Source organism: Castor canadensis, chromosome 5, assembly GCF_047511655.1.
Source record: "Castor canadensis chromosome 5, mCasCan1.hap1v2, whole genome shotgun sequence".
NCBI classification, from domain to species: domain Eukaryota; kingdom Metazoa; phylum Chordata; class Mammalia; order Rodentia; family Castoridae; genus Castor; species Castor canadensis.
In genome coordinates, this window is record NC_133390.1 from 147,501,014 (window position 1) to 147,528,016 (window position 27,003).

Consider the following 27,003-nt stretch of genomic DNA (forward strand, 5'->3'; position numbering starts at 1 on the left):
CTATCATGCCATACTCATTACTGAATTCTTTTAAAGAAAAAAATAGCAATTCTAGAATTTGCCTATTGTTCTTTATTGATACTGACATCAATCAGTTCTGACAGTGTCACATATTTGTATACACCAGTGCTAAGTTCCATCTACTATAGAACTGTGGAGTGAATATTTTTCATCTATTTTCCAGATGGCTATAGACATTTATTAGTTTTTTCACATTATCCAATAGCTAATAATTTTGAAACAGTTTTTTGAGGTAAAACTGACATACAATATTTAAAGTATATAATTAGATCAATGTTAATCTGTGAGCACATCTATGAAATCATGACCACAATTAAGATAACAAACATTTCCATCACCTCCAAAAGTTCCATCCCCTTTTGTTTCTAATTAGTGTATGTTAACTGAACAAAGAGATTTCATTGTGGTTATTTCCATATATATGCATATAACATAGTCCAATCATATTCACTCCCTCATTACCCTCTCCTTTCCCCTTCCCCCTCTCTCTGTGTCCCTCTCAAATAGTACTGCTTTTACACTCATATCATATTTTGTAATTTTTTTAGGTTTAGATTCTGCATATGAGAGAAAAAATGTGAGATTTTTCTTTCTGAGCTTGATTTATTTCACTTAACATAATGATCTCCAGTTCTACCCATTTTCCTGTGTGTGTCATAATTTCATTCTTCTTTATGGGTGCATAATACTTGTGTGTGTGTGTGTATCTCACATTTTCTTTATCCATTCATCAGCTGATGGACAGTTGGCTTGATTCAGAGCTTGACTACTGTGAATAGTGCTGTAATAAACATGGGTACACAGGTATCTCTATTGTATGCCGATCTTTTGGACCTTTTGTAATCCCTTTCTGTCCAGAGGCAACTACTTATTGACTTTCTGGCACTATAACTAGTATTTTCTAAAATTTTATATAAATGTAATCATATAGCAGATACATTTTTGATGGTATATTTCACTCTAAGTAGCTCATAATTTTATTAGTGCAAAGTGTGTCCCATATGAAAAAAAAAGGAAATTTTAAGTCTAAGTTGAGAGCAACACATGGAGCATGCAGCTTGATATTAAGTATGATAACTGTGACATCTTTCCAGACCATTTAATTTGCATACACAATTACATAACCTGTGATGAGGAGGGGCCTTACCTGCACTGAGCAAGTGGCTGCAATAACCCCATCAACAGGGGTTTCAGAGAAGGGATCAAATGTCCGGTCAGGCCGCCTCATGAAATCTGGTTTGAGAAGGTACCTGGTAGGACAAACCCAAGTTTATTTTACTGTGCTTCTATAAAGACTAAATCACTATTTGAAGCACTGAATACTTTCTTTTCCAATCTGTAACTTAGAATCTAGGCTTTTCATCAGAGGATCCTAAAGGATTGGAAGCAAGATCTTTTGGACAATCCTGAAGAGCATCAGACAATAACATCTGCCACACAGGGTGTGTTGTGTTCAAAGGAAATAATGCTCCTTTGCTTGAATAAGGTGGGGGTAGGTAGAATGATGAAGATGCTTTCCTTTGACCAGAACTGTAGGCAGGCTGTTGAATCCTCTCTCACTTGGCCAACTTTGGCCTTCCTTCTCTGTTCTCAGAGTGCAGTTTGAGCACGAATTTTGCAAATTCCATTTGTTCATATGTGTTTGGCCCTTTTCTTCCTAACTATGTAATTTTTATTTCTTTCAAAGTACACAGCAGAGGAAAATGTAGTACATGCTCTATGTAGGCATGTGATGGATGATTCTGATGACAGGGCTGTCACTTGTATGTGTGGGTGCACTGGAAGAGAACAGTGTGGCAGCAGAGGTACCGAATGTACATTTTGAAGAGCCATTCCTACCCACAACTGCTGAAAATATGTATCTTGATTGGTTGTTTTTCAGTGACGAAAATTTAAGATTTCCTATACGTAAGCCACCAGGAAGAACTTCCTGACAGTATCATTATAGAAGAGACAGTACTTCATTTGATTAGTCATAGACTTTGGGCTATGGCCTGGGATTACTTACTTCTAGTGACAGATACATGGAAAAAAATGACCACGAAGTTTATTTATTCATCTTTATAGAATTTTAGTTACATTTAACCTTTTAGTGTTTCCATGAAACTAACATTTCCTATTTTACTTCTTGGTTCACAGATTTTTAAGAGTACTGTTTAAGTAAACTAGAACAACATTTGTGGTATTATAAAACTTCTATTTATAAGACACCCAAAAGAATCAAGAGAAGACAAAGGTTTAATCCTAACTGGATTAAATTCAACTTGACATATACAACTTCATTATATATGAAATTAACTTTATTTCAGTATTTATCAACAGTAAAGATACACATGTGTAATGTCTATGTCTCCAGTTAATGTCCAAATGAACTCCTGTTCATTACCTGCCTCAGATATAAAAACCTCCAGTATTGAATTCAAAGTGAGAGAATTAAACTCTAGAGTGTGTTTGAAATGTTGCTGAACTTGTGGTTCAAAGAATAAAAACTTTTTTAAAATGGGGTAGACTAAGAATGTACATTTGAAAATATAATCTATCTAGGGATTTCATTTACTTCTATCTCATTCCTCAAACCCAACTTACATTCAGTTGCCCCTAATTAAAAAATAAAATGTTTCCATTAAGTCTGTAGTATAGAATCTTAAAACTAGGTGACAACAGTTTAAATCATATTACTCACCCGCATGATCCATTATACTCAAATTTTCCCTGATTCAATTGCATTGCTAAGTCTGTCAAGAGACAAAAATAATTTCAGCATCTCATCTCTCTGGACAAAAAAAGAGACTGTCAGGGTGATTTGAAACAATGGGAATCAGATTATTTTCAGGTCCAAAGGTCTCCTTTTAACACCCAAGGTACTGCTGGCTTGGTTTAAAGCATGTAAGTCCCCCATGTTGAAATGACTTAGTTTACATTAAGCATAAATGTGTTTTTCATAAGGATCATCCTAGAATTGTTTTAAAAAGTGATTCAGTACATGAGTTGTATGATTATTCATTCAATGTTGAGAACCTGCTATTGTTAGAGAGTATGCCAGAGACAGCCAAAAGGTCAGCATGAATGTAAAACTTGATTTAAAAGAACACAGAAAGCACTAAGTATGGATCACATAAAAATTGGTTGTTTATTCCCAGCAGGAGACTTAGAGAAAGTTCTGCTAGAGGTGTCTTCACTGTCAAGGACTGGCTTATGATTTTTCTCTTAAGGTGGACAAATTTTTAAATTTCTTCCATCAGCAAAATAAATGGTTTAATGGATGGGTTTTTTTCTTCTTCAAAATGTTTTGGTTAAAACTAACAACAAACAACATCATAGAATAAAACATAAGCTAGCTTAATGGTTAAACTATTTTAGGATCACACAATTCCTATTACAGACCCACTGATAACTTGGAATATAGCTTGATCCCCTCATTAAGGAAGGAAAACCAGCAGTGCCTTTTTGTTTAGTCCCTGCCAAAGACACTTGGGATTGTCTTGGTACTAGTCACAGTCACATCTAGCAAGGACTATCAGCACACCATGAACGCCAGGAGCTCTAGTCACCCAGCAGGCTCCCCCAAGGGGTGGGAAATACAGTGAGCTCATGCTAAAGCCAAAGAGATGAGTCAAAGGACCTTTCAGTCAGTCCAGATAACAGGGCACAAGGTGGCCAGGGATTATCAACGTATGGTTAGATGCACTAGAAAAGGAAAAGGTTCCCAAATTGGTAGATATGGTTGATAGTCTCATATAGGAAAGGACTGAAGAAAAAGTTTTTTTTGTTTGTTTTTGATTTTGGGTTTTCTTTTATTTTACAAATGTTAGAAGCCATGCTAAAGAATTAAATATATAAAATAAATATATTTGGTGGCCTATTTCTATCTCTTCTCTTTGTATTTTGCTATCTCTAATATTAACACTGTGCTCTTAGGTTTTAAAACAAACTTTGGAAACTATAAAATTTATGTTTATGCATTTATAAAAATTTATTCCTTTTTTCAGGAAAAAAAGAACCATTGTATATTGAAAACTTACTGCTGAGTACACATTGAAGGATCAATTTATAGGCAGTATCTCTAGAAATATGTAAGTCCTTACACCACTTGGCACAGTTTATACCATAATATTCTGTATTTTTATGGAGAGGTGCCACTGTCATTAATATCTACTATATGTCACAGTGGTTAGGGTACTTCTCAAAGGAGAAATGAGTCTAAATCACTGTAGAAAGATACTCAAATTCTTCTCACTTAATTTTTCCTCTGGAAATAAAAATAACAAGTTTGTTCTGAAAGGAAGAAAACTTAAAAATGTTTTAGAAGAGGGGACAATGTTTAGCAGAACAGTCACTGCATTTACGGAGGAAATTTCAATACCACTGTTCATTGGTCTATTTTGGAATTTCAAATTTTCACCATTATATAAATCCAAGCAAATATCGATTGCCAGATGTCTGCTTCTTTTAAAAAATGCCAAGAGCACTCTGTCAAAGCACTCTCATGGAATTCAGGGTGACTGGACATCAGTTCCTACCTGGGGTTTGATAGTTCAGTGAAACCATCTGGCAGCCAGCGTTCCAGAAAATCTGAGGCATATAATTACTGGAATCAACTCGGCCTCCCTTGGGGTAAATGCGACTCATCTGCCGTTTGTTATAACTGTGTAACTTATTAAGGAAATTAAAAAATAAAATGATACTAGATATATAAATGACAAAGAGCAAAAACAACAGAGGTGTAAGCCAACAATAACAAATATGCAGACAAAACAAAATAAATTTCACTTTTAAAAATAATACTTAGGAGAAAAAAAATCATAGTTCACTATGTGAATTTTAAAGAGAATTCATATGTGGGAAGATTGTCAACGGGTGTCATAGATTTTCACACATAGTATTTTATTAACTTTACAATCAAATTTACATAATAGCCACTGATCTATTTTCAGAAACCCCACCAAATCAAAAGGACACTGATCCCTCATTCTACTTATTACATAAGGATACTTTACAAATTCAATTGCATGTGTCTTCAAGTAGCCAAGACCAACGGATTCATTAAAAGAAGACATGTTATAATGAATGTTACGTTCTGTAAAAGAAAAGATGCATTCAGAAACTCTGCTGTCCAAACCTTATAGAAAGACAAATAATAAATACAATTACATCTTGAATCAGGAAGCTTTGGTGGCCAATATTATGTCATTGTGTCAATTGCTCCTAGTTTCACTAACTAGGACACTAAGTGTGGTGAATTTTAAATTTGGAGCCATTAAACAGGTTACATATACCCCCAATTGCCACAGCCACCCCTAAAATATATCTTTTGATGATAATGATGATAATGGCTTCTTCAGGCTAGAAATGATTATGAAAAGTTTTAAAATACTTTCCATGTTTTGGGAGACTGGATTTTGAGTAAAAGAAGTTTTGTGCCATAGAACACCACAACTTATCCTCCTATCCCACTGCATTGTAACACTGTAAGCTACCCATTGTGTAGCTTCTCTCCACTTCTTCCCTTCCTTTCCAGGTAATTACTAATTACCCAGTGTACACATGGATCAAAACATTGCACAGTACCTTATATTTACGTGCAAATATTATATGTCAATCAAAAAATAAATTAATTTTTAGAAAAAGAAAAAAGACAAGCCCTTTGAAAGCAGAGGCAATGCAAGAGGCTCAGAAGACCAGTCTCTCAGGGCCACCATGTGGATGATGTAGAGAATAACAACACAATACTACGGCAAGAAAGGACATGGGACTATATAGTCTATGAAGCAAAAATGAGATGAGGAGGAACAGTCTCCATGCCCCAGAAGAAAAATGGCAATAAGTCAGATCAGAGTTCAATCAGCAAAACAAAAGAGAAGCAGACAAAAAAGACTACAGTATTTAACCTTTGGTGTTACCTTCAGCCACATGGAAACCTTGAAACTTTACAGGCTGTGCATAGTTGATCATGGTAGATAAATATGGATGGATATTCGTGGTAGCACCTACGTATTTATAAGATGCCATCCATGCCTGCTCATCTTCCACAGTAACCAGGCCCTGTGAGCACAAGGAAGAGAGCATATAATGAACATATATGGCTTTAGTAGAACTCAGTTCTGTGGTGCAGACTTCCTTGGTGAACTTTTTGTAACTCAACTGTGTTAAAAAGTAATTAAAAATTTTAGTATCCATTATAGCGCCAACTAATGCAAAAGCAGGAATCAGAAAATATTCAGCTTATCTTCCATAATGAGGACAATGTTAAATTTTCAGAAGACTTTAGACTGGGGCCTCATAGCAGGCTATGAGACAGATATAGTAATAGCGTCATTCATATTTTTACAAGCTGAAGCACAAAGTGGCTCTCCAACTTTAGTGTGTGTCAGAGTCACCTGGAGGACTTGTTAAAGCACAGATTCCCAGGTCCCATCCTCAGCACTTCTGCTGAAGTGAGTCTGACTGAGTCCCAAGGATTTGCAATTCTATAATTACTTTTCATGTGCTGATGAAGAGCTGGTTGGGGGACTACATTTTATAGTAGCATTGCTGTAGAATTTCAGGCACACACAGAAATGTTTCATGATGTTTTAAAACAACCACTTATTGTTAAAACAACAAGATAACCTGCTACATAGGCTATTCTGAAATTGCATTACTTTGCACTGAAGGAAAAAAGTCAAATCATTATCTCTATCTTGAGAAATCAGAGCAAAACTAATAAAACCAGCAACAAAAAATAAGTCCTACAAATGATCTAAATTTTGTTGAGAACTCTGAAAAGCTAAATTCCCTGCAGCGATTAAACCTTGGTGGAAAAATTGCTTAGTCACGTAATGTCACCCATGAATAAAAGAAAGGTCATACCACTCACGATCTAACCTTCTGAGCATTCCAGATCATCAGACTGATCTCACAATAAAAGCCAGTGACAAATAATCAATAAATGTAAACTCGTTTTTCTCACCTTTTATGCCTCAATCTCCTACTCCCAAATAAGGGCAAGAGCCATGGGCACCAGAATGGATTCCTGCCTACACAGTTTCTTTACTCTCATGATGTGCCATATGGAATAGTGACCTCCATTGACCACTAAGATAGAGTCCTTGAGAGCTAAAAAAACATTTAGCAAATAAATGATCAAATGTCAGCTGGTCTGTGCACTGCTGAATCTACCACCTTAAGAAATTTCAGTCTAACTGTATCCTTATAAATATCATAGGAGATCACTAATTTGTCTATAATTCCTTCAAATTTAATATTTAGACAGTAAGAAGATAGGGCTTCACTTTAACTACAATGGGATCCCACAGACAGCAAGGCAGTGTGAAGCTGCATGAAGTATGAGTCAAGGTATAAGGCAAATTGCTACCAGTGACTCTCATGCATTACATCACTGCATAATAAGCCATACATAATTATTTAAGGCACTTTGATCATCATAAAGAATTTTGAAGAGGATAAAGGAAAATGAAAATGTAACTTTACCTTTTTTATAAGGCCAATGTCTAACAGCATCAAATAAAATCCCTAAAAAGCATGCAGCATGATTTTAACTAGTGTTCATTCACAATGTCATTGTTGTCGGAACCAAGACATTTCTGTTATTGTATAATATGGATCCAATGACGTATTAGATCAGTTTTATTTTCAAATTTGGTATGGCCTACTAGCACTAAAATCTCTAATTTCAACTATGAAAGTACTTTATTACATTAAACACCTATTTTTAGGAAAATTATCTTACATGTCCTAGTTTTATGGTTTTTATCAGGATTTCATCATTTTACCAGTGTGATTAATTCTTTCCTTTGAAGATCCTAATAATGAGATGAAAATATATTCCAAGAGCAGAGTGTTTCCATAAACATTTTGGGAGAGGACTGTGATTAGATTTTTCCCTAATTTCTTCAAACTTAGTATTTAGACAGTAAAAAGATAGGGCTTTACTCCAAATATTATGGGACTCACAGACTACACTAAGCTTGACATTCCATGGCTGGAGAGATAGAGTAACAGCACCTAGTACAAAAGGTTTCATATTAGAGGGCACACGTGGGTGTGTCATAATGAAAGCAAAATGCCTGAGAATTGTTTGGTTACCTTTTTGTTGTTTTCATGTTCAAGGTCATCTGAAGTCTAAATTAGAGAAAGAAAATGATTTGTTTACTTCTCTAGAGGGAAAAATTCTAAATTTATTAGTTGTACATTTAAAATATTTAAATAACTAACTGTGAATTTGTTGTTCTGTGTAATTGTTTTGATGGGAAATTATTGATAACATAAAGCCATGAACAAAAACAAGTACTGAAAGATACGATGATCTCACTGACTTATACTCCAAAGAGGTCATCTTAATGCTATCTTCCTCCTTTGTTGACAGTCTTTATCTACTTAGATAACTCATTACAAAATTTCAGTAATGATTTAGTAATGGGGCTTGGGAAATGAATAATCAATGTGGCCACTCTCCCCATATTTAATAGGCTGCAAGCATGAAGAGTCACTCTTCAGTAAGTGAACATTCATACTTGCATATTTTCTATGGACTTAATGTTTGTGTCCCAATAAATTTTTATGTTGAAACCCTAATGCCCTATGTGACAGTACAGACACTCTCCAACTTAATGATGGTTTGATCTGGGATATTTTTTAACTTTATGATGATGCAAAAGTGATATACATTTCGATTTTGGTCTTTTCTTGTGCAAGGAGTAGGTGGTATGAGGTACTCCTGTGATGCAGGCAGATGTGATGCAGGGCAGAGGTAATGAGTCACAGCTCTCAGTCAACCATGTGATCCCAAGGGGAATCAGCCACTACTCCACAGTATACTGTGCTGCTAAGCTGTAGTATTCAACAGGCTAAGTGTATTAAATATATCTTTAAACTTATGCTACTTTTAACTTAGAATGGAGTTATCATAATCCACTGTAAGTCAAGGAGCATCTGTATATGGAGATGGGGTCTTTGGGAAGTAATGAGGTCACAAAGGTAGTCTTCATGATAGAGTTAGTGCCCTTATGAGAAGAGATAAGAATTTGCTTTCTCATTCTCTCTCCACCATGTGAAGCTATAACTGGGAAGAGTTATAGTCATTGGCTGGCACTTTGATCTTAAGACTGCCCAGTCTCCAAACTGTGAGAAATAAATTTCTGCTGTTTAAGTCAACCAGTCTATGATATTTTTGTTAAAGCAGTCCAAACTAGGAGAGGATTGATGAAGATTTTATGTAGTACAGCAACATTCTTCAGTCTTAGTAGGCATCTCATATTCTCAAAGTAGTTATAATTCTCGATATTAGCAAAGGTAGGGTGCAATTGTAGTATTTCTTTGACTTTTCATATCAGACAAATACTATCTTCTTACCACCAAATCCATCTACTCGAATCTTTGTCCACTGTCTTCACAGAGCAAATATTCCTGCTTCCATCAAGGACCATACCTTCCATCATCATGATCTCACTTACTCTCATCTCTTAAGGAACTCCCAGGCAGTTATCTCTTTTTTCCTACAAGACTAATCTTTCCATTTCACCACTTCTAGCATTTTGCAAACAACCTCTAGGTTTATTCATGATTAAAATAATGTTCCCTTGACTGCTCAGGTTTCTTTTGCTGCCCTTCTCAACAGAATTCTCAAAAGTATGGGTCTTTGCTCATTCATATCTACTTGACCTAGTATCCCTTTTTCCCCTATCACTGCACGGAAACTTCTCTTCAAGGTCTTCAATGACCTCCATGCTGCCAATCCAATGGACGCGCTGGAGTTTTCTTATCCAGGTACTCAACAGCATTCAATAGTCAATCACTGAGTCCTTCTGTTACCACTGTTCCCTTGGTTTCCTTGGTGTCATTACTAGATTTTCCTTCTACTTCTCTGGGCATACCTTGCTCTTCTTTTCCTGTGTGCTCACTTTTAACTAGAGCTGCACTTGAACCTTCTTTTCTTCCTTTCCCTATGGATCACCTCAGCTATTTCTATGGCTTCAAATGCAATCTCTTGAACTCCTGACATATCACTAGCACAACCTGTCTTCTAAATACAGGTGATAGCATCATTGTTAGCACTGATGATGATAGTGACAACAAAGATAAAAATGATAATATAGCAGCAACTCATACTTTTACAGGAGCTACATATGCCACAACTCTAAGCTATTTTAAGCTTATTTATTTTTCATCATGACATGAATTAGGTACTATTATCTTCATTTTGCACATAAAGAAATTAAGGCACAAACAGGTTAAGTAACTTGCCCAAGGAGAGGCAGGAAGTAAGCCCAGAGAGTAAGATGTCAATGCTGTGGAAACTCCTACTTGGAACTTCCCAAAGAATATTTCACAGGCATCTCAGACTGTCTGTCCCATTTGAAACTCTGAATTCTTTATCTTCCAGTCTTCTACATCCCATTAAATAGTATCCCTGCCTACCAGTTCCTCCAATAAGGACTCTAAAGGACCATCTTGCTTCTTCTCTGTCCCTCACCCCACACATTCAATTTATCAGGAAAATGTACCATTATTGCTTCCTCAATATATCTGAGTATTCTTCAATACTTCTGACTGAAGGAGGAAACCATTCAGTCCTTCTTGTTTCTACTGTCCAGTTTAACCATGAGGAGCTCTTTCTCACTAATAGTCTATCTTAAATGTTTTTCCTACTTATGCTCTTATTTTCTTCTAAATTATACTCTATATGGTGACCTTCACAATCTTTTGAAACTCATATCAGCTATTTTCCCCTTTATTAAAAATTTTCAATGGCCACATATTTCACCAAAATTGTGAATCTTTCATAAGAACCTCCAAAATCCTACTAGTCTAGATCCCACTTTCCACTCCATTTCACCTTGTTTCACTCTACCCTTCATTATCTTTGTTGTTACTGTTTGGTTCATATGCATGGAAAGTTATTTTTCTATTTTCCTCTTTTCCCTTTGAGTTCTGGTTTCCTTATTCCCATTGCCTCATTATTTATCTTGTTTTCTACTTTGGAATTTATTTTTATTTTCATAGTAACACCACAAATTGAACAGCACAATCAGTGTTTACTTATTCATTCTCTGTTTCCCATCCATTCTCCTAAACTCTAGTAGACCAACAGAAATCGCCTATGGGAAGAAAGCATGTTTTGATCCTTTTAGGAAATTATGGTCTAGACTGCACCTGACAAACAGTAGGTTTATAAGACCTATTTTTCTTGGCTGAGTGGCTAGAAATATTTTTATGTTTACTCTATATTAGGAAGGAAATATATGAGTAGAAGGACTGTTTCACTAGTGAAACTGGGGTATTCAGGGATCATTTTACTGATGATATTAACTGGCTAAGCTTTGGTCCTGGGATATTGTTGCTAGCTCCCTCCCCAGCTACCATAGTGCAATAAATAGTAATATTTAAAGGAGACTGATCAATTGGGTAGTGAGCAATACTAGCCATGACTAAATATCTTTTTAAACTTAATATTGTGTATGCATCAAATTCTGGTCACCAAGCAGAGACTTTTATCCTATGTAATTATAAGGGAAAGTTTAGGTTACTTGATTCTCTTATGGTTGTCACATTTCCAAAATTTCTCAACAGTTGCTATTCTTTGAGAGTCAGGAAGGAAAAGGGACAAAGACTCTGACCTTCTTGACACTGTTTGCAACAGCTTCCTTGTGACCCAAGTCATCAGCAGAAAGTTCATTTCCAAACTTGAATTCGGGGTGAGCTTCCTCCTCTTGGTCAGCTGGGTGAAAGACAAAATGAAAATCCATGAAGTCAAATTACTGCCATGCAGTTGCATGTTACCTATAATCTTGGGTAGCAAATGACACAAGATTGTCATGACCTACAGTTTGTGACCAAGCTTTGGAAATAACCCATCATCACTATTAAATTTCCATTTCACATACAGGTCAAGCACCCTTAATTTAAAAATCAGAAATCTGAAATGCTCCAGAATACAAACTTTTTGAACATCATGTCAGCACTCAAAAGTTTATAAATTTCAGAGTGCTTTGGATTTCAGATTTTTGAAGTAGGGAGATGGTAAGGTCTATCTACATATTCCAAAATCTCAAAAACTCTGAGATCTGAAACACTTCTGATCCTAAGCATTTTGGATAATGTATATTTGACCTGTATGTTTAGTCTAACCTGCCTAGCCAGATGTAAATTACCCATACAAGTGGTAGACACTAATAATTTATTATTAAAATTTTTAAATTATTATATTATTGTCATATTGGGGGCACATTGTGACATTTACAGAAGTGCTTACAATATGTCTTAGTTTTTTAAAAAGTATGTGAATACATATTATCATTTCCTGAGTGTACATGGGTACACAAGCACGATTTTTGTATTTCACACTGCTTGCCTCATAGTCTTAGAATTCTTGGGTTTTTCCAAGTCTCAGTTTAGCCTAATGGCTGGGGGCACATGCTTTCATTAAGAACCTTTTGTATTTCCTACAACCTCCAGGCAGGCCCACCCTCTGGAATAATGCTTGGTTTTCTCTTGCCTGCTGTGCTGGCTGATGTACTTAAATTAGAGACTCCAGTCACCAATGTATAGTGGGATCATACGGTGATACCAATGTAATTACAGCCAGCTGGTTGACCATAATTATTTACGGAAACTAACAATCATGTGTGTAACTGGTACAGCAGAACTTCTGTGCCCTTAAAGAGAAATTTGGTGGAAATTTTCAAGTGCTTTCCTGCTTGCATACTATCCCATTTGGTTATGCCTGTACAAAATTCAATAAAAGCCCCAAGTATATTTTAGAATAACATGGGATTCATTAAAGGCAAATATTTTTCTATGTAGAGGAACAATTAACGTATGTATGTATAAACTGGGTAAGTGCTCTTATTGATTGTGATTGGAGTCATATTGATCCTCATTTAGCTTGCTGTTGGGTCAGAAAATATCACATCTTGAAAGACCTCTACAAGGAAAACTATACACCTCTGAAGAAAGAGATTGAGGAAGACTATAGAAAGTGGAGAGATTTCCCATGCTCATGGATTGGTAGAATCAACATAGTAAAAATGTCAATACACCCAAAAGTAATCTACATGTTTAATGCAATTCCCATCAAAATTCCAATGACATTCATTAAAGAGATTGAAAAATCTACTGTTAAATTTATATGGAAACACAAGAGGCCACGAATAGCCAAGGCAATACTCAGTCAAAAGAACAATGCAGGAGGTATCACAATACCTGACTTCAAACTATATTACAAAGTAATAACAATAAAAACAGCATGGTACTGGCACAAAAACAGACACGAAGACCAGTGGAACAGAATAGAGGACCCAGATATGAAGCCACACAACTATAAGCAACTTATCTTTGACAAAGGAGCTAAAAATATACGATGGAGAAATAGCAGCCTCTTCAACAAAAACTGCTGGGAAAACTGGTTAGCAGTCTGCAAAAAACTGAAACTAGATCCATGTATATCACCCTATACCAAGATTAACTCAAAATGGATCAAGGATCTTAATATCAGACCACAAACTCTAAAGTTGATACAGGAAAGAGTAGGAAATACTCTGGAGTTAGTAGGTATAGGTAAGAACTTTCTCAATGAAACCCCAGCAGCACAGCAACTAAGAGATACCATAGATAAATGGGACCTCATAAAACTAAAAAGCTTCTGTTCATCAAAAGAAATGGTCTCTAAACTGAAGAGAACACCCACAGAGTTGGAGAAAATATTTGCCAACTATACATCAAAGGACTGATAACCAGAATATACAGGGAACTTAAAAAACTAAATTCTCCCAAAACTAATGAACCAATAAAGAAATGGGCACGTGAACTAAACAGAACTTTCTCAAAAGAAGAAATTCAAATGGCCAGAAAACACATGAAAAAATGCTCACCATCTCTAGCAATAAAGAAAATGCAAATTAAAACCACACTAAGATTCCACCTCACCCCTGTTAGAATAGCCATCATCAGCAACACCACCAACAACAGGTGTTGGCGAGGATGTGGGGAAAAAGGAACCCTCTTACACTGTTCGTGAGAATGTAGACTAGTACAACCACTCTGGAAAAAAATTTGGAGGCTACTTAAAAAGCTGGACATTGATCTACCATTTGATCCAGCAATACCACTCTTGGGGATATACCCAAAAGACTGTTACTCCAGAGGCACCTGCACATCCATGTTTATTGCGGCACTATTCACAATAGCCAAGTTATGGAAACAGCCAAGATGCCCCAGCACTGACGAATGGATTAAGAAAATGTGGTATCTATACACAATGGAATTTTATGCAGCCATGAAGAAGAACGAAATGTTATCATTTGCTGGTAAATGGATGGAATTGGAGAATATCATTCTGAGTGAGGTTAGCCTGGCCCAAAAGACCAAAAATCGTATGTTCTCCCTCATATGTGGACATTAGATCAAGGGCAAACACAACAATGGGATTGGACTATGAACACATGATAAAAGCAAGAGCACACAAGGAAGGGGTGAGGATAGGTAAGACACCTAAAAAACTAGCTAGCATTTGTTGCCCTTAACGCAGAGAAACTAAAGCAGATACCTTAAAGAAACTGAGGCCAATAGGAAAAGGGGAACAGGTACTAGAGAAAAGGTTAGATCAAAAAGAATTAACCTAGAAGGTAACATCCACGCACAGGAAATCAATGTGAGTCAATGCCCTGTATAGCTATCCTTATTTCAAACAGCAAAAACCCTTGTTCCTTCCTATTATTGCTTATACTCTCTCTACAACAAAATTAGAAATAAGGGCAAAATGGTTTCTGCTGGGTATTGAGGGGGTAGGGGGGAGAGGGAGGGGGCGGAGTGGGTGGTAAGGGAGGGGGTGGGGGCAGGGGGGAGAAATGAACCAAGCCTTGTATGCACATATGGATAATAAAAGAAAAATGAAAAAAAAAAAAAGAAAATATCACATCTGACTTTCATCAGTTATCAGCCATTTTGCATTACTTGTGTACTCTTAAGAGTCCTCAATATTATAAGGGCAGTACTATAAGATACAAAAAAGTCCTGACTCTGAAGTCAAGCCATTTGGTGATTGAATCCAAGTGTCATTGCTCCCCAACTATGGGATCATATGCAAAACATGTTACCTCTCTATGCTTCAGATACACTTGAAGGATGAGTGTAAGAATTCCTACCTATTTCTTTGAGTTGAAATGAAGACTAGATAAGAGAGTGATGTGAGCTGCCTGGCACATAGTTGGTAAAACAATGATACTAGTCATTATTATCAATATTTTTCCTTGTTAATTTATTCTATTATTTTTGTAGTTTGTGTAACTGAGTTATATTATCAGTAATACCTTACATGTTTTTGGTTACCATCTATGAAACGTAACCTAAATTAAGGAACTGATTTTGCTTGATACTAAGTTTTTTGTTCATCTTTTGAAATACTTAATTTTTAAATCTTGTTCAGGCTTCTTATTTTAAAAGTGTGAAATAATATAAGAGGCAGCGTTACTTACTGTATTTCCTAAAGACAGTTGCTTTGATATGTGTCTTCTATGTGCTCTATTACAATTGTCACTCACTTGGACAGCCCTAGGACTGTTTGATGAATAAAACAGAGAGGAAGTGATGCTATGCCAGAGCCATACACTGCTCTTAAATAATGTAGAAGCTCCTACTTCCTGTCTCTTGGGGCATAAGTTCTTGGATACACCAACCAGGAACTTAGCTACTCTGTTGTAAGAAGCTCAAAGCACTCAGAGGACACAAGGTGGTGCTTTGCTCACTAGCCTGGCTGAGCTCCCAGCAGACAGCCAACATCAACTGCCAGCCATGTGAGTAAGCCAACTTAGTTCACCCTTCAGATGATGTCAGCCGGCAACTGTATGAGAACCCCAATGGAGAACCCTCAACCTCAGCCCAGGTGACCCATGAACTATGAGAGACAATTATAAAGTGTTATTTTAAGCCTCTAAATTTGGGGGTAGTTTGTTACACAGTAATAGATAACCATTACAGGCACCAATTAAATAATATTAGAAATCTTTGGCCTCCCTGATCCTCTCTGCCATATAAAACATGAAAGTAAGCCATTATGATTTTTCTTTGGGAGTTGAGTCAAATCCATGGTGAGCTGGTTATTTGAACGAATTTGGAATTTGAAGTTAGGGTTTATTTGTTAGTTTTTGTTTGTTTTTTGGTGGTACTGGAAATTGACTCCAGGGCCTCAGGCATGCTAAATACATGCTTTACCACTGAGCTACAGTCTCAGGCTGAATTTGAAATTATAATAATGGCTTTCAGTTTCCAGTTTAATTTTTTTACCTGAGATTCTCTAACCCTATGTTCCTTACATTACTCTGTCACTAACAAGACTGAAGTTCATAGAAAGGTATTAAAAAATGTACTTTTCATTACAACCCCTACTTGCTACAGCAAATGCTTTTAGACTGAGGGCCTAGCTGTGAATTTCTGAACAGTTGAATGAACAACAGGAAGGGCGATGACTAAGCCATTGATGTGCAATGCCCAGATAAATTGGAATAGTATTTGAAAAAATGCCAAAAATACTGAAAGATTAAGGTTGACCACAAACATACACTTGAATATTAAGAATTATAATGTCATCACCATATAAAAGAGTACATGGACAGAAAGTCATGTGTTTTCTTATTTTCAACACAAAGTAAATTTTTGACATGTAACTTGTGATAACAACTCACCACTTTCTATTTCTTCTTCATTATCATCCTCTAAGATGTTAGCTGGGGCAGCCGATTCTCCAGCTTCCATCATGCTTTTCAAAGCCTCAAGCTGTTCTGGTATTAGAAACAAACAAGAGAGAGATGGTAACAGTTGCTAGATCACTTATAAAGTTTGGCCTTTAAGAATGATACTGAGAAGGAAATGAAAAGGACAAAACAATCTGCTGCTTAGGCACCTACTGTCCATACTCCTAAGGTCCAGCAGTGGCCACAGTCACCCATTCCTTATGGTCTTGGCTTTCTAAGGGATGTGCAAAAACCATGTTACACACAAATGAGGGAGAGATACTGGAATGTGGGTGATTTGCCCAAAATGTTGGATAGCAGTTTGACAGAAGGGCTTAAGTTGCAAAGTCAGATAACAAAATGCCCATAATTTGGAGAATCTGGCTCAGACAAGATTTCTGAGCAATTCTGTTGAAGTGATAGAAAGCAACATGCACCAAATATACAACAAAACTTCAGGGAAAAATTACAACTAACATAACTGGGGTTATGTCCAAATAAATAAAAAGCTTTTATAAGTAAGATAGAAATAAAATAATTTTTAAAAATAAAAAAAACATGTAAGGACAACTATAACATATAGAGAAGCTAGTTATCAAAAGCATATAAACAAAAAAATTAAGGTCTCATTTTTTCTTCTATCAGGCATACATATAAAAGATAGCCAATAGCCAGCATTAAGGATATTGCTGAGAAATACGTTCTTCATACATCACCAAAGAGAGGGTACTTTGGTATAATTTTTCTGAAAGAATGTATAACAATATGATCACAATATAAAATACCACTTCTGCTTTCTTCTCACTTTTCCTTGGGATCACTCTGAATTCTGACACATGGATATATGAATATGCTTTTCTCACCACATGAGGCTGTTGATGTGGAAAATAACTTAAATGGAAATACTGCAACCTTGCTCTGAAAGCAGTATATGACATCACTACTCTACCATTCCCCTCAACCAAAATCAGTCATTTTAGAATAAATTTCACCACAGAAAGAGTGAAATTTATGCATGCTTCCATTTATGTGTATTGGACTTACTTTTTTCAACTTCTGGTTTCAGTCGTTTATTTTTGATGAGTATTTTTCTTTTGAGGTCATTGGGAGAGGGCAAGGGCCTGCCTGGCTCGAGCTAGAGATATAGAGAAAGAACAGAATTAGTTATGGGTTGTGCTCTTTTTTCCATTCTCATTCCCAGCACAGAATATGCACAGGAGGCCTGGAGTCATACAGTCTAACATCCACTAGATGGCAGTCAGCACAATTTTACATTTTCATTCCCCAACCAAATTAGCCCACTGAATCCAACTTTGCTTTGGAGGACACTGGGAATTCAGCCTGCAGAGGTCTAAGGTATGGATGGGTCCAGCTACCCCAGTGGAACTGGGGTCTGACCTTGCTGTTGTTGGAGAGGGTCCTGATCCACTTGAGGCCTTGCACGTTTTAGGTCTCTGGCAAAGTACAAGGATCATTATGACCTGTGGGGCCAAACTGATCACCAGGTAAGAGGCCCCTCCCCAACCTCGTGCCCCCCTCCCCTGCCGTCTCTCTCCCTCCACCTCACACCACCCCCTGCCAATAAGTGTCATGCTGTAGATTAAGACTATTAGCTCAATAGGCTATTCAACTGAACACTTGGGAATGTGGCAAGATGGGTTCACATAGAAAATAAAGGAGTGGTCTTAATTACTGGAATCCAAACTTAACTATGACTTTATTTGCTTGTATTTATATCTGCAAAGGAGATGTCCTTTTTAGACTTCTGATTTAATAAACATTCTCATATCTTATCCTCCCCGCCCAAATCTACACCTATTCATTTATACCTTTAACTATCTGTTCTTCCATATGTCCATTAATTTTCCTTTTTTTCTGACAGTACTGAGGTTTGAGCTCAGGGTCTCATGTTTGCTAGGCAGGTGCTCTACAACTTGAGCCACTCTGCCAGCCCTGTTTTGTGCGGATATTTCCAAGATAGCGTCTTGCAAACTAATTGCCCAGGGATGGCTTTGAACTGTGAGCCTCCTGATCTCTGCCACCTGAGTAGTTAGGATAAGAGGCGTGAGTCACCAGCATCTGGCACATTCATTTTCAAACCCTGTTTTTATCCTACTTATAACATGCAAGCCCATGCATTCCTGTATCTGTCTTGACCAAAGGGAAACCCTTTGCTGAAATGCTGCTTCCTACAGGCAGCCTAGTGAAACTGGTCTATTCCCCACGCATCTCTCATGCACTGGACTCCTCCAACAAATATTCAACACATTAGAAGACTGTCTTCTTTATTAATTAAATGTTTACTTTTGTGTCCCATTCCCACCCCTTTCAAGATGAAAGTTCTTTAGTAAGAGAGCAGGTCTTACTCCCAGTTATACTACCTATGATTCCCATAGCTTCTTATACATAGGTACACATCACTTCAATAACAATACGTGGCTCTTTTCACAAAAGCAAATCTTACCCCATGAAAAAGGTAAAGGGCCCATGTAAAAAAATGATAATAATAAAATTAAGTTAAAGATGTTTCTTAGTTTGGGTTCCCTCAGAATCAGCTTCTGAGACAAGGATTAAATGCCCCCAGTAGACTCCAACAGAATGGGAAAATGAGAAAGAGAAGACAGGTATCCAACCAAGGGTGTGTTATCAAGCAAGTTATCACTGTGAGCAACTAGGGCTCGATCCTGCTAGGGAGCCTTGGGAGACAGACAAGAACAGGTACTCAGAGTCAGCCCACCTTGGGAGTGATGGAGGATGGGATGGGAGTGTTAAGTTTCTGGCATTTCTGGTTGTTCTCTCTCATGTGGTCAGAGCAGGCTCCAATGACAAGAGCTCACTCTCAGGCTAAAAGGTGCAGTTGCTGACAGCCAAGAGTCAGGCCAATGCAGGGAAACAGGAAGTGTTGGGGGTAAATGGGCAGCACCTTCCATGATGCCTCAAATAGGATGAAGAGAATCAAGTAGGGGAGCAAAGGATGCAAACAGCCTGTCTCCCTAGATACACTGCTCGAAAAAATTCATGGTTAAACAACATAAAGTAATGCACAAGACACCTCCCTGCTGTCAGTTACTGTCATCACCCTCTACTACTGCCTCATGCTGTCATGTTTGGATCCAGCAGGAACTATTTGTCAGTGGGGGGAGAAGTCAAATATCTCACTATCATAGAGCATTTTATACTTTAATTTCATTAACTGTCTTGCTTCTCATAACACCTTGTGATGGTGGATTTTAACTTCCTGGAGGTCATGAATCCTTATAAAATGTAATGAACTCTCTGGAATAGTTACATATTTAAAAACTATATGCAATTAGAATGAATTCAAAGACCCCATAAAGCCCATTTATGGGCACCAGGTTAATCATCTTTGGTTTATGAGGAAATGGCAGGTATAAAGTTAAAAAATGTACAGATAACATTGGCCAAGGATTTATTTTGGAGTTTGGAACTTGAACTTTCAGGATGCTGTGACATCAATTTGGTTACAGGCACTCATGGGTTCTGAAACCTGGGCACACATATGTTCACCTAGAAGGCTTTTAAAATATACCATGTTGAGATGGGCATAGTGGCTCATGCCTGCAATCTTAGGTACTTGGGAGGCTGAGATCAGGAGGATGACTGAGGTTAGCCCAGACAAACAGTTTGCAAGACCCCTCTCCAAAATAACTAGTTCAAAATGGACTGAAGTTGTGCTCAAGTGGCTGAATGTCATCTTTGCAAGTTCAAAGCCTCGAGTTCAAACTTCAGTCCACCAAATGCACACACACACACCCACACACACCCACACCCCTCCCCACCCAGCCCCACACCCCCCCAGCGACCCAGCCCCACACACCCCCACCACCCAGCCCCACCCCCACCACCCCCCCACCTCCCCATACCCCACACCCCCCCACACCCACACCCACACCCACACATACACATACACACACCCCCCACACACTCACACACACCCACACACACACACTCTGGAGCTGGACTCAGCACCATTTCAATCCATTTGTGGGTTACTGAACTCACAGTTCCTTCATGTGATTTCACCATGTAACTAACGTTGAAAAAGACTACAGAACTTTAAGACTCTTGGCCTTGATGCTTTATGAAATTTAAAACATGAGACCTTAAGATGTTTTAAATTAAATTCAATCAGATGTTTATTTTATATCTCTCTCTACATCCCTCTGAAGCATGATAAAAGCTTTTTGTACCAAAGAATTTAAATAAATATGAAGATCTTTAGCATTAGTCCTCCAGTGCTACTTGACCCTTCAAAAATGAATTTCAAAACAAATCCATTCATGCTAGAAATATGGTTTGCTAAAAATACATACTGGATGTGATTCAAGTGCTTGTTTCAACAGGAGATCCCCAAATAGATCTTCACAATATTTGGACATCTTGTACTGTTGATATTTGCTGGAGTGAAAGAAGCGGCATTTGTAAATTCAAACATCCATTAACCCCGAAAATAAGAAATACCTATTCCTAGGGAAGTAAAGACTATCAGTCTGGAAAATGAATGATTGCATATACTTATAAATACCATAAATGTTAACTGACTCAGTTTAAAAAGAAGTAAGCCCCCAAACTAAAAAACTGGCAAGAAAATTACAAAGATGTCTTTCAAGTTATTGCCTAATCTTTCAACTGAATGGAACTTTAAGCAAGGTATTCCAATCTTTGAGCTTTTGGTTAGAGCAAGCATTTCTAAGTCACATGAAGATGGATTTCTTGGAGAGGGGACTTGTATAAGAGTCTGTGTCCTTACTGGAGGATTATTTGCTGCTTAGCACTTCACCCAATAAACTACTCAGTTATTTAAAAAGGAGTAAAGCAGGAGTAAGGAGTAAGGGTTAGGAAAAAAATCACTTAGGGACTTGCAGTAGAATAAATTATTATACCTGCAGTGATTTTCAAAGGAGAGAATTACAGGATATTCTGATGTGACAAATGCAGTTTCCTTGATGGCTTGGATTACATCCTTTGAAGATAAAGAATGTTAATGACAAAGAAAGAGCCAAAAATCTAGAGTACCTGGAACTATTCAGAGACTACTAATTGAGCACTTCAGAAAGTCAATTTCAGCAATTCAGACCTGAACTCATCTACCTTGATGCCTCTACAGGGTAAAGCCAGGGTGCAGTTAATGTTAGGCAATTTTTTTCCCTCAAATGTACCTTTTGCTTCTTGAGGATTATGGTGCTAACCAACTTATAAGAAATTTCACTGAAGTGGTCTGCCAGTTCCTTACTTAACAATCTGCCAAGCCAAGGGCTCAGGTTCACTTTTTTTTTTTTGCAGCGGTACAGTTTTTACCCAGGGACTCATTCATGCTAGACAAGTGCTCTATCACTGAGCTACATTCCCATTCCTCGCCATTCTCTTTGATGAACAGGTAAGCTTTGGCACAACAATTTTCACAACAGACTGCTCTTCAACTGTTCTTGCCTCTAGAGAAATGTGTTGATGATATATTCATTTGAGGCTGTGAATGTAGCTTAGTGACAGAGTGCTTGCCTGGCATGTACAATCTCCAGCAATAACATTCGTTTGGAGCTTTTACAAACTTTCCTCTGTCTGGAAATCAAGTCTTGGGCTACATTTCATTAATTAGTGTTGATCCATGTATATTGATGTGTTATTTATAATACCCTTTGTTTCATGTTAGGCTAATGAAAAGGGGGTCTCTGTGGAAGGATTTTGCTTTGGTTAAGTAACATGTAAGGCAAAACAAGGGAAGGCTCTGAATTCCCATCTCATTTGAGATAACTACTGAATGACATGGCCACAATCCCCTCCCACTGTCTCTATGCAATAGGAGGGCCCTTATTGGAGATGGTTAGTCCAAGTCTCTGCCTAGCTTTGGGGTGGGGGGTGCTTTAAACCAGTACTACTATAATTACTATATTTGGTAAAAAGTCTCTAAGGTCTTACTGGTCTGTACCCAACAACAGGACAAGTTTCATCACTCAGTGAATCTGGAAAATATGTTATAATAGTTACCTAGGGAAGTCCATTTGAATTGATATTGCTCAGGGTTAGATAACTTTGGACTATTTTATTGTGGCATCCCTATGGCTAAGGTGACCATTTAATCATTTTTGCTTAAAATTTCTTCCCAGGTACAAATGTTTGGGACCTTGATTGTGCACTTGAGTTTTCCCTGGGGAAAACTTTAGCTTTGCCCATGGGTTCTTATTTGCTCAGTCTAACCTGAGAGGGAATGACCTTCTTTTCAGCTATGCATCCTTATTAGGCTACTTCATTCTCTAAAGAGGATACTACCCTTCTTGTCAGTTTGGTTGGATGTGCAAAATCATAGGCTTCCCACTTGAACATGCTCTTGATTTTTCTCTGGAAGCATAATCTTGAATCATTGCTGATCGAAATTCACTGACAATTTGACTAAGAAATCATATGCAAGGAGTGCTATGGCTATAGGACTTAGGTATCTTTGAGTTTTACATGCAGGCAGAGTTGAGAACCACTACTCCAAACGTTGTAATATCTAACTTGAGCTATATTAAAGCAAGAGACCGATGTGTCTGACATACTGGCCAACTACAGAATTTCCTTATTTTGATATCTCTTTTGGCAGGATACCCTGGGCATACAGAGGAATGCTCTAGAAAACCAGCCTTCAAATCATACATGGAGATGTCCGAAAGACTATTTTCAAGATGTCTCTTTATGAGACATCTTAGATTCCTCTTGATAAAGTTCCTTGAGAGAAAATTTCTCACCAGTCAGTTCAGGGACTAACTGTACTTCTTTCTCCTTTATGGATCCTGTGAATCACTTGTTTCTTCTTGTACTGAATTCTAGAAAGTGTGGATCGCAACTTATGGTATAACGTGAAAGTTCCTAAGATTTTTTGACAAGCATTCATAAACTTAACCTCATTATCAAATACTCTTTTTCTTATAGGCCCTATTTATGATCTACTTTTCTTTTCTGTACTTATCTGTTATGCCACCATAGTCCTTCAGGAATAACGTGACGTGAACAAGCAAAAATGTGGATAAGGACAACCCCTCCCCCCATTTTTGTTTGCTTTATTTTGTTTTGAGCAAGGTCTTACTATGTTGCCCAGGCTGGCCTTGAACTCCTAGACTCAAGCAATCCTTCTGTGTACCCCACTGAGCTTAGCTTGAAAAGCTATTATTGGTAAGACTGGGTAGACTACTAGAGAAATCTGCTTATTTAACAATCACCATGAGAAAGCAGTAAAAATAGCACAAAAGAGACACTGAGTGAAGATGACATTGGTCTTGAATTTCAAAATGGGAAGAAATAAATAAGAAGGGACAATGCTGGAGGAAATGAATAAATGTTATCTTACCTCCAGCTCCATTTCCTACATTTTTTCAATAGTTTGGGAAAAGGTATCATTATGTAATTTTAAGATGTACCTTAAAAAGGATATCTGTACACATTGCTTTTCCATGTGTTATTATCGGTTCTTGATCTTCACCTTTTCCATCCCAACAGTCAAGTTCTACACACCTAGGAACATAGTGAAAGTACAATGTTGAACCCTTATAGTAAAACAATGTCTGTTACAGGGGGACTAGGAAGCAGTGAAGAAGTCTGGTAGAGATGAACCAAGTAGTAATACACATATGCATGGTAACAAAAGTAGGAATATCTCTGTATAACTATCTTTATCTCAAACCAGCAAAAACACTGTTTTTCTTACTATCTCTTACGTTTTCTCTTCAACAAAATTGGAGAACAAGAGTGTGGAACAGGTTCTGCCCAGAAATGTGTGTGTGCGGGGGGAGGGGCAGGTGGCCCAAATAATGTACACACAAGTAAGCAAATGTAAATACAATAAAATTAAATCAAAAGAAAAAAAAAGAGTAAGTTCCAAGGGGGGGAGAAAAAGAGTTACTTCTACTTTTGTGCACATTAATACTGCTCACCAAAAACTAGGCCTTATTTCATGCTTTTTATCCTGAATAATGCAGATTCTGGATTCATTTTTCCCATAACACTGTTCAACTTCTGCTAAACACAAGCCACCTTTCGACAAATCTAAAATTTTCACTTTGTCACTTAAATTACGCACGTTAGCTTGTACATTGCTGTAGGGTTACCATTTGCTTTTTGGAAAGCAAATTCTCTTGAAGTTAACAGGAAAACACTCAGCAGATCACATGATTTAAAACACAACTGGTGGAAACATGGGACCGACGAAGAGCTGCTCCTCATCAACTGAGCTGTGCAATGCATGTGTGGCAATTTAAAATTTTTGATTTTGAAATTTATGTAATTAATTAATTTATTCACTTTTTACCATGGTTAGTCAAAACTACATGTAATAAATCTGTGAATAAGGAAGCTTACTGTAAAAATCTTCAGATCATACCTAGTATATTCCTATGAACTCACAAAATATGTTTAAATGTATATGAATTAATAAACATAATTTGTCTATTTTTCCTCAAGATGTGTTCTTTTTGCAAGGCCATAGGTTATTTTCTATGTTTCTCTTTGATGTTTTTGTTTTGTTTTTTTGGCGATACTGGGGTTTGAACTCAGGTTCTCACACTTACTGTAAGCAGGCACTGCAACACTTGAGCCACATTCCCTACCCTCTCTTAACTTCATACAGTTACATTGTTTTCACTGAAGGATTGCCACACAAGTAGAATTAATTAACATAATTTTTTTCCTTAGCAAGTCTTACCCCGATTTTTCTTGGTTTCTCTCAAGATTTTGTCCACATACAAATCTTTTCACTACAAATAGCTTATTTCTATCAAAAATGAATAAGGTTTTTCCCTATTGAAAAGAGTAGGACACATTTCAAAACAATCAAAAGTCTCAATTTTGCCTTCAAAATACCCAGGAGATGTGGTATTTTGCTTTTTTGTTTATGAAAAATTTACATGCCCTCAACATGTTGCCTCACTTCTCATTGTGCCAAATCATGTGCTTTCTGGTGACACACTCCTACCTGGTCACAGCCACAGGTGCTGCTTTACTAGGAAGTCAGGATATTTTCTGTTGGTTGATCCACTCCACCTTTCCCTGGCTATTGTAATGGCAGGGATAATTGTTTGATGGAGCCAGAAGGGCCAACACCAAGGTCCACATTAGCTTATCCACTGAGATGAAAGGGCATTAGATGCCATCCACCTATCTTACTGGGGACAGCACAGACTTCAGGAGTTGCATGTTTCTCCTTCTGATAGTGTCATTTTGATGCTATAAAATATGTATTTCTTTGCTCTAATATTTTATATGTCTCCCTCCATTTTGCCAAAGTTTTTACCAAAGGTATATAAAATAATTTTGTAGCACTTTTACACAGAAGTCCTCAAGCCTAAGTGTAAAAGCAACTCATTTTCCTATATACCAACCTCATTTTTATTTCAAGACCTTGTTCTACAAGAGCATTGACTGTATCTAATTTCCAGGACCTCATGTGGTGCTAAGATACTATGACCCATGTGACGCTTGAATCATCTATCCAAGAGAGAGTCCTCAGAGGCAGAGATTCAAAACAAATGTATGTACAAACTCAGAGCAACACTCCAAAACAAGCTGCTTCTTTAAATGTCAGAAAATTGAACGAATTAACTAACATGTTATTTCATGGCATATACAGGTTAAAACCACATCATACTCCTCATCACACTGGTATTATTGAAAAGGAACTAGATGAGATTAAGAGACTTAACAGATGTAACAAGCAGGATGGTTCTGGGTGAAATCTTATTGGATGCAAAGCAACAATAAAGGACAATTTGAGGACAACTCGGAAATGTGAATATGGGCTGGTTTTAAATGATATTAAAATTTATTTCTTTGCCAGGCACCTGCGGCTCACACCTGTAATCTTAGCTACATGAGAGGCTAAGATCTGGAGGACCCAGTTTGAGGCCAGCCCAGGCAAAATAGTTTGAGAGATCCCATCTCAACAAGTGTTAGCACGTATTTGTCATAACAGTTATAGTGGGAAGCTTAAAACAGGAGGACTGTGGTCCAGGCCAGCCCAGACTGATAACCCAGAGAAAATTATAATGTAACTACATTTCTTATTTTTCACTTTCAGCACTTTTATCATATTTTAAGCCTCAAATATTTGCCTGCTTTCATAGAAATTATTTTCAATAATCTTCTCAGGGAACTAAATTTCTGAACTTTTAACATTAAAGCTAAATTTATAAGAACCAGGAGAAAATTTAACATGATTTCTTAAGGTATGCATGTTTTCTTTTTTGTTATTTTGGGGACATATATTAAA

At 37.2% G+C, this 27,003-nt stretch overlaps 1 protein-coding gene across 14 annotated transcripts in view; it reads right to left on the reverse strand.

The window, feature by feature from the left end:
• Window positions 1-27,003, reverse strand: part of Plcb4 (phospholipase C beta 4) — a 381,620-nt gene that overhangs the window by 44,174 nt on the left and 310,443 nt on the right. For 12 of the 14 annotated variants that reach the window (XM_074074368.1, XM_074074360.1, XM_074074366.1 and 9 more), the window contains 12 exons: window positions 24,161-24,254; window positions 21,650-21,729; window positions 21,080-21,164; window positions 17,790-17,880; window positions 16,698-16,793; window positions 11,637-11,737; window positions 8,107-8,142; window positions 5,922-6,063; window positions 5,014-5,098; window positions 4,542-4,666; window positions 2,705-2,756; window positions 1,169-1,271 (listed from right to left, as the gene is read on the reverse strand). In XM_074074368.1, coding sequence (XP_073930469.1) covers window positions 1,169-1,271; window positions 2,705-2,756; window positions 4,542-4,666; window positions 5,014-5,098; window positions 5,922-6,063; window positions 8,107-8,142; window positions 11,637-11,737; window positions 16,698-16,793; window positions 17,790-17,880; window positions 21,080-21,164; window positions 21,650-21,729; window positions 24,161-24,254 — 1,090 coding nt within the window. The remainder of the gene's footprint in view (window positions 1-1,168; window positions 1,272-2,704; window positions 2,757-4,541; window positions 4,667-5,013; window positions 5,099-5,921; window positions 6,064-8,106; window positions 8,143-11,636; window positions 11,738-16,697; window positions 16,794-17,789; window positions 17,881-21,079; window positions 21,165-21,649; window positions 21,730-24,160; window positions 24,255-27,003) is intronic. The other 2 variants (XM_074074365.1, XM_074074363.1) reach the window with 1 other exon arrangement.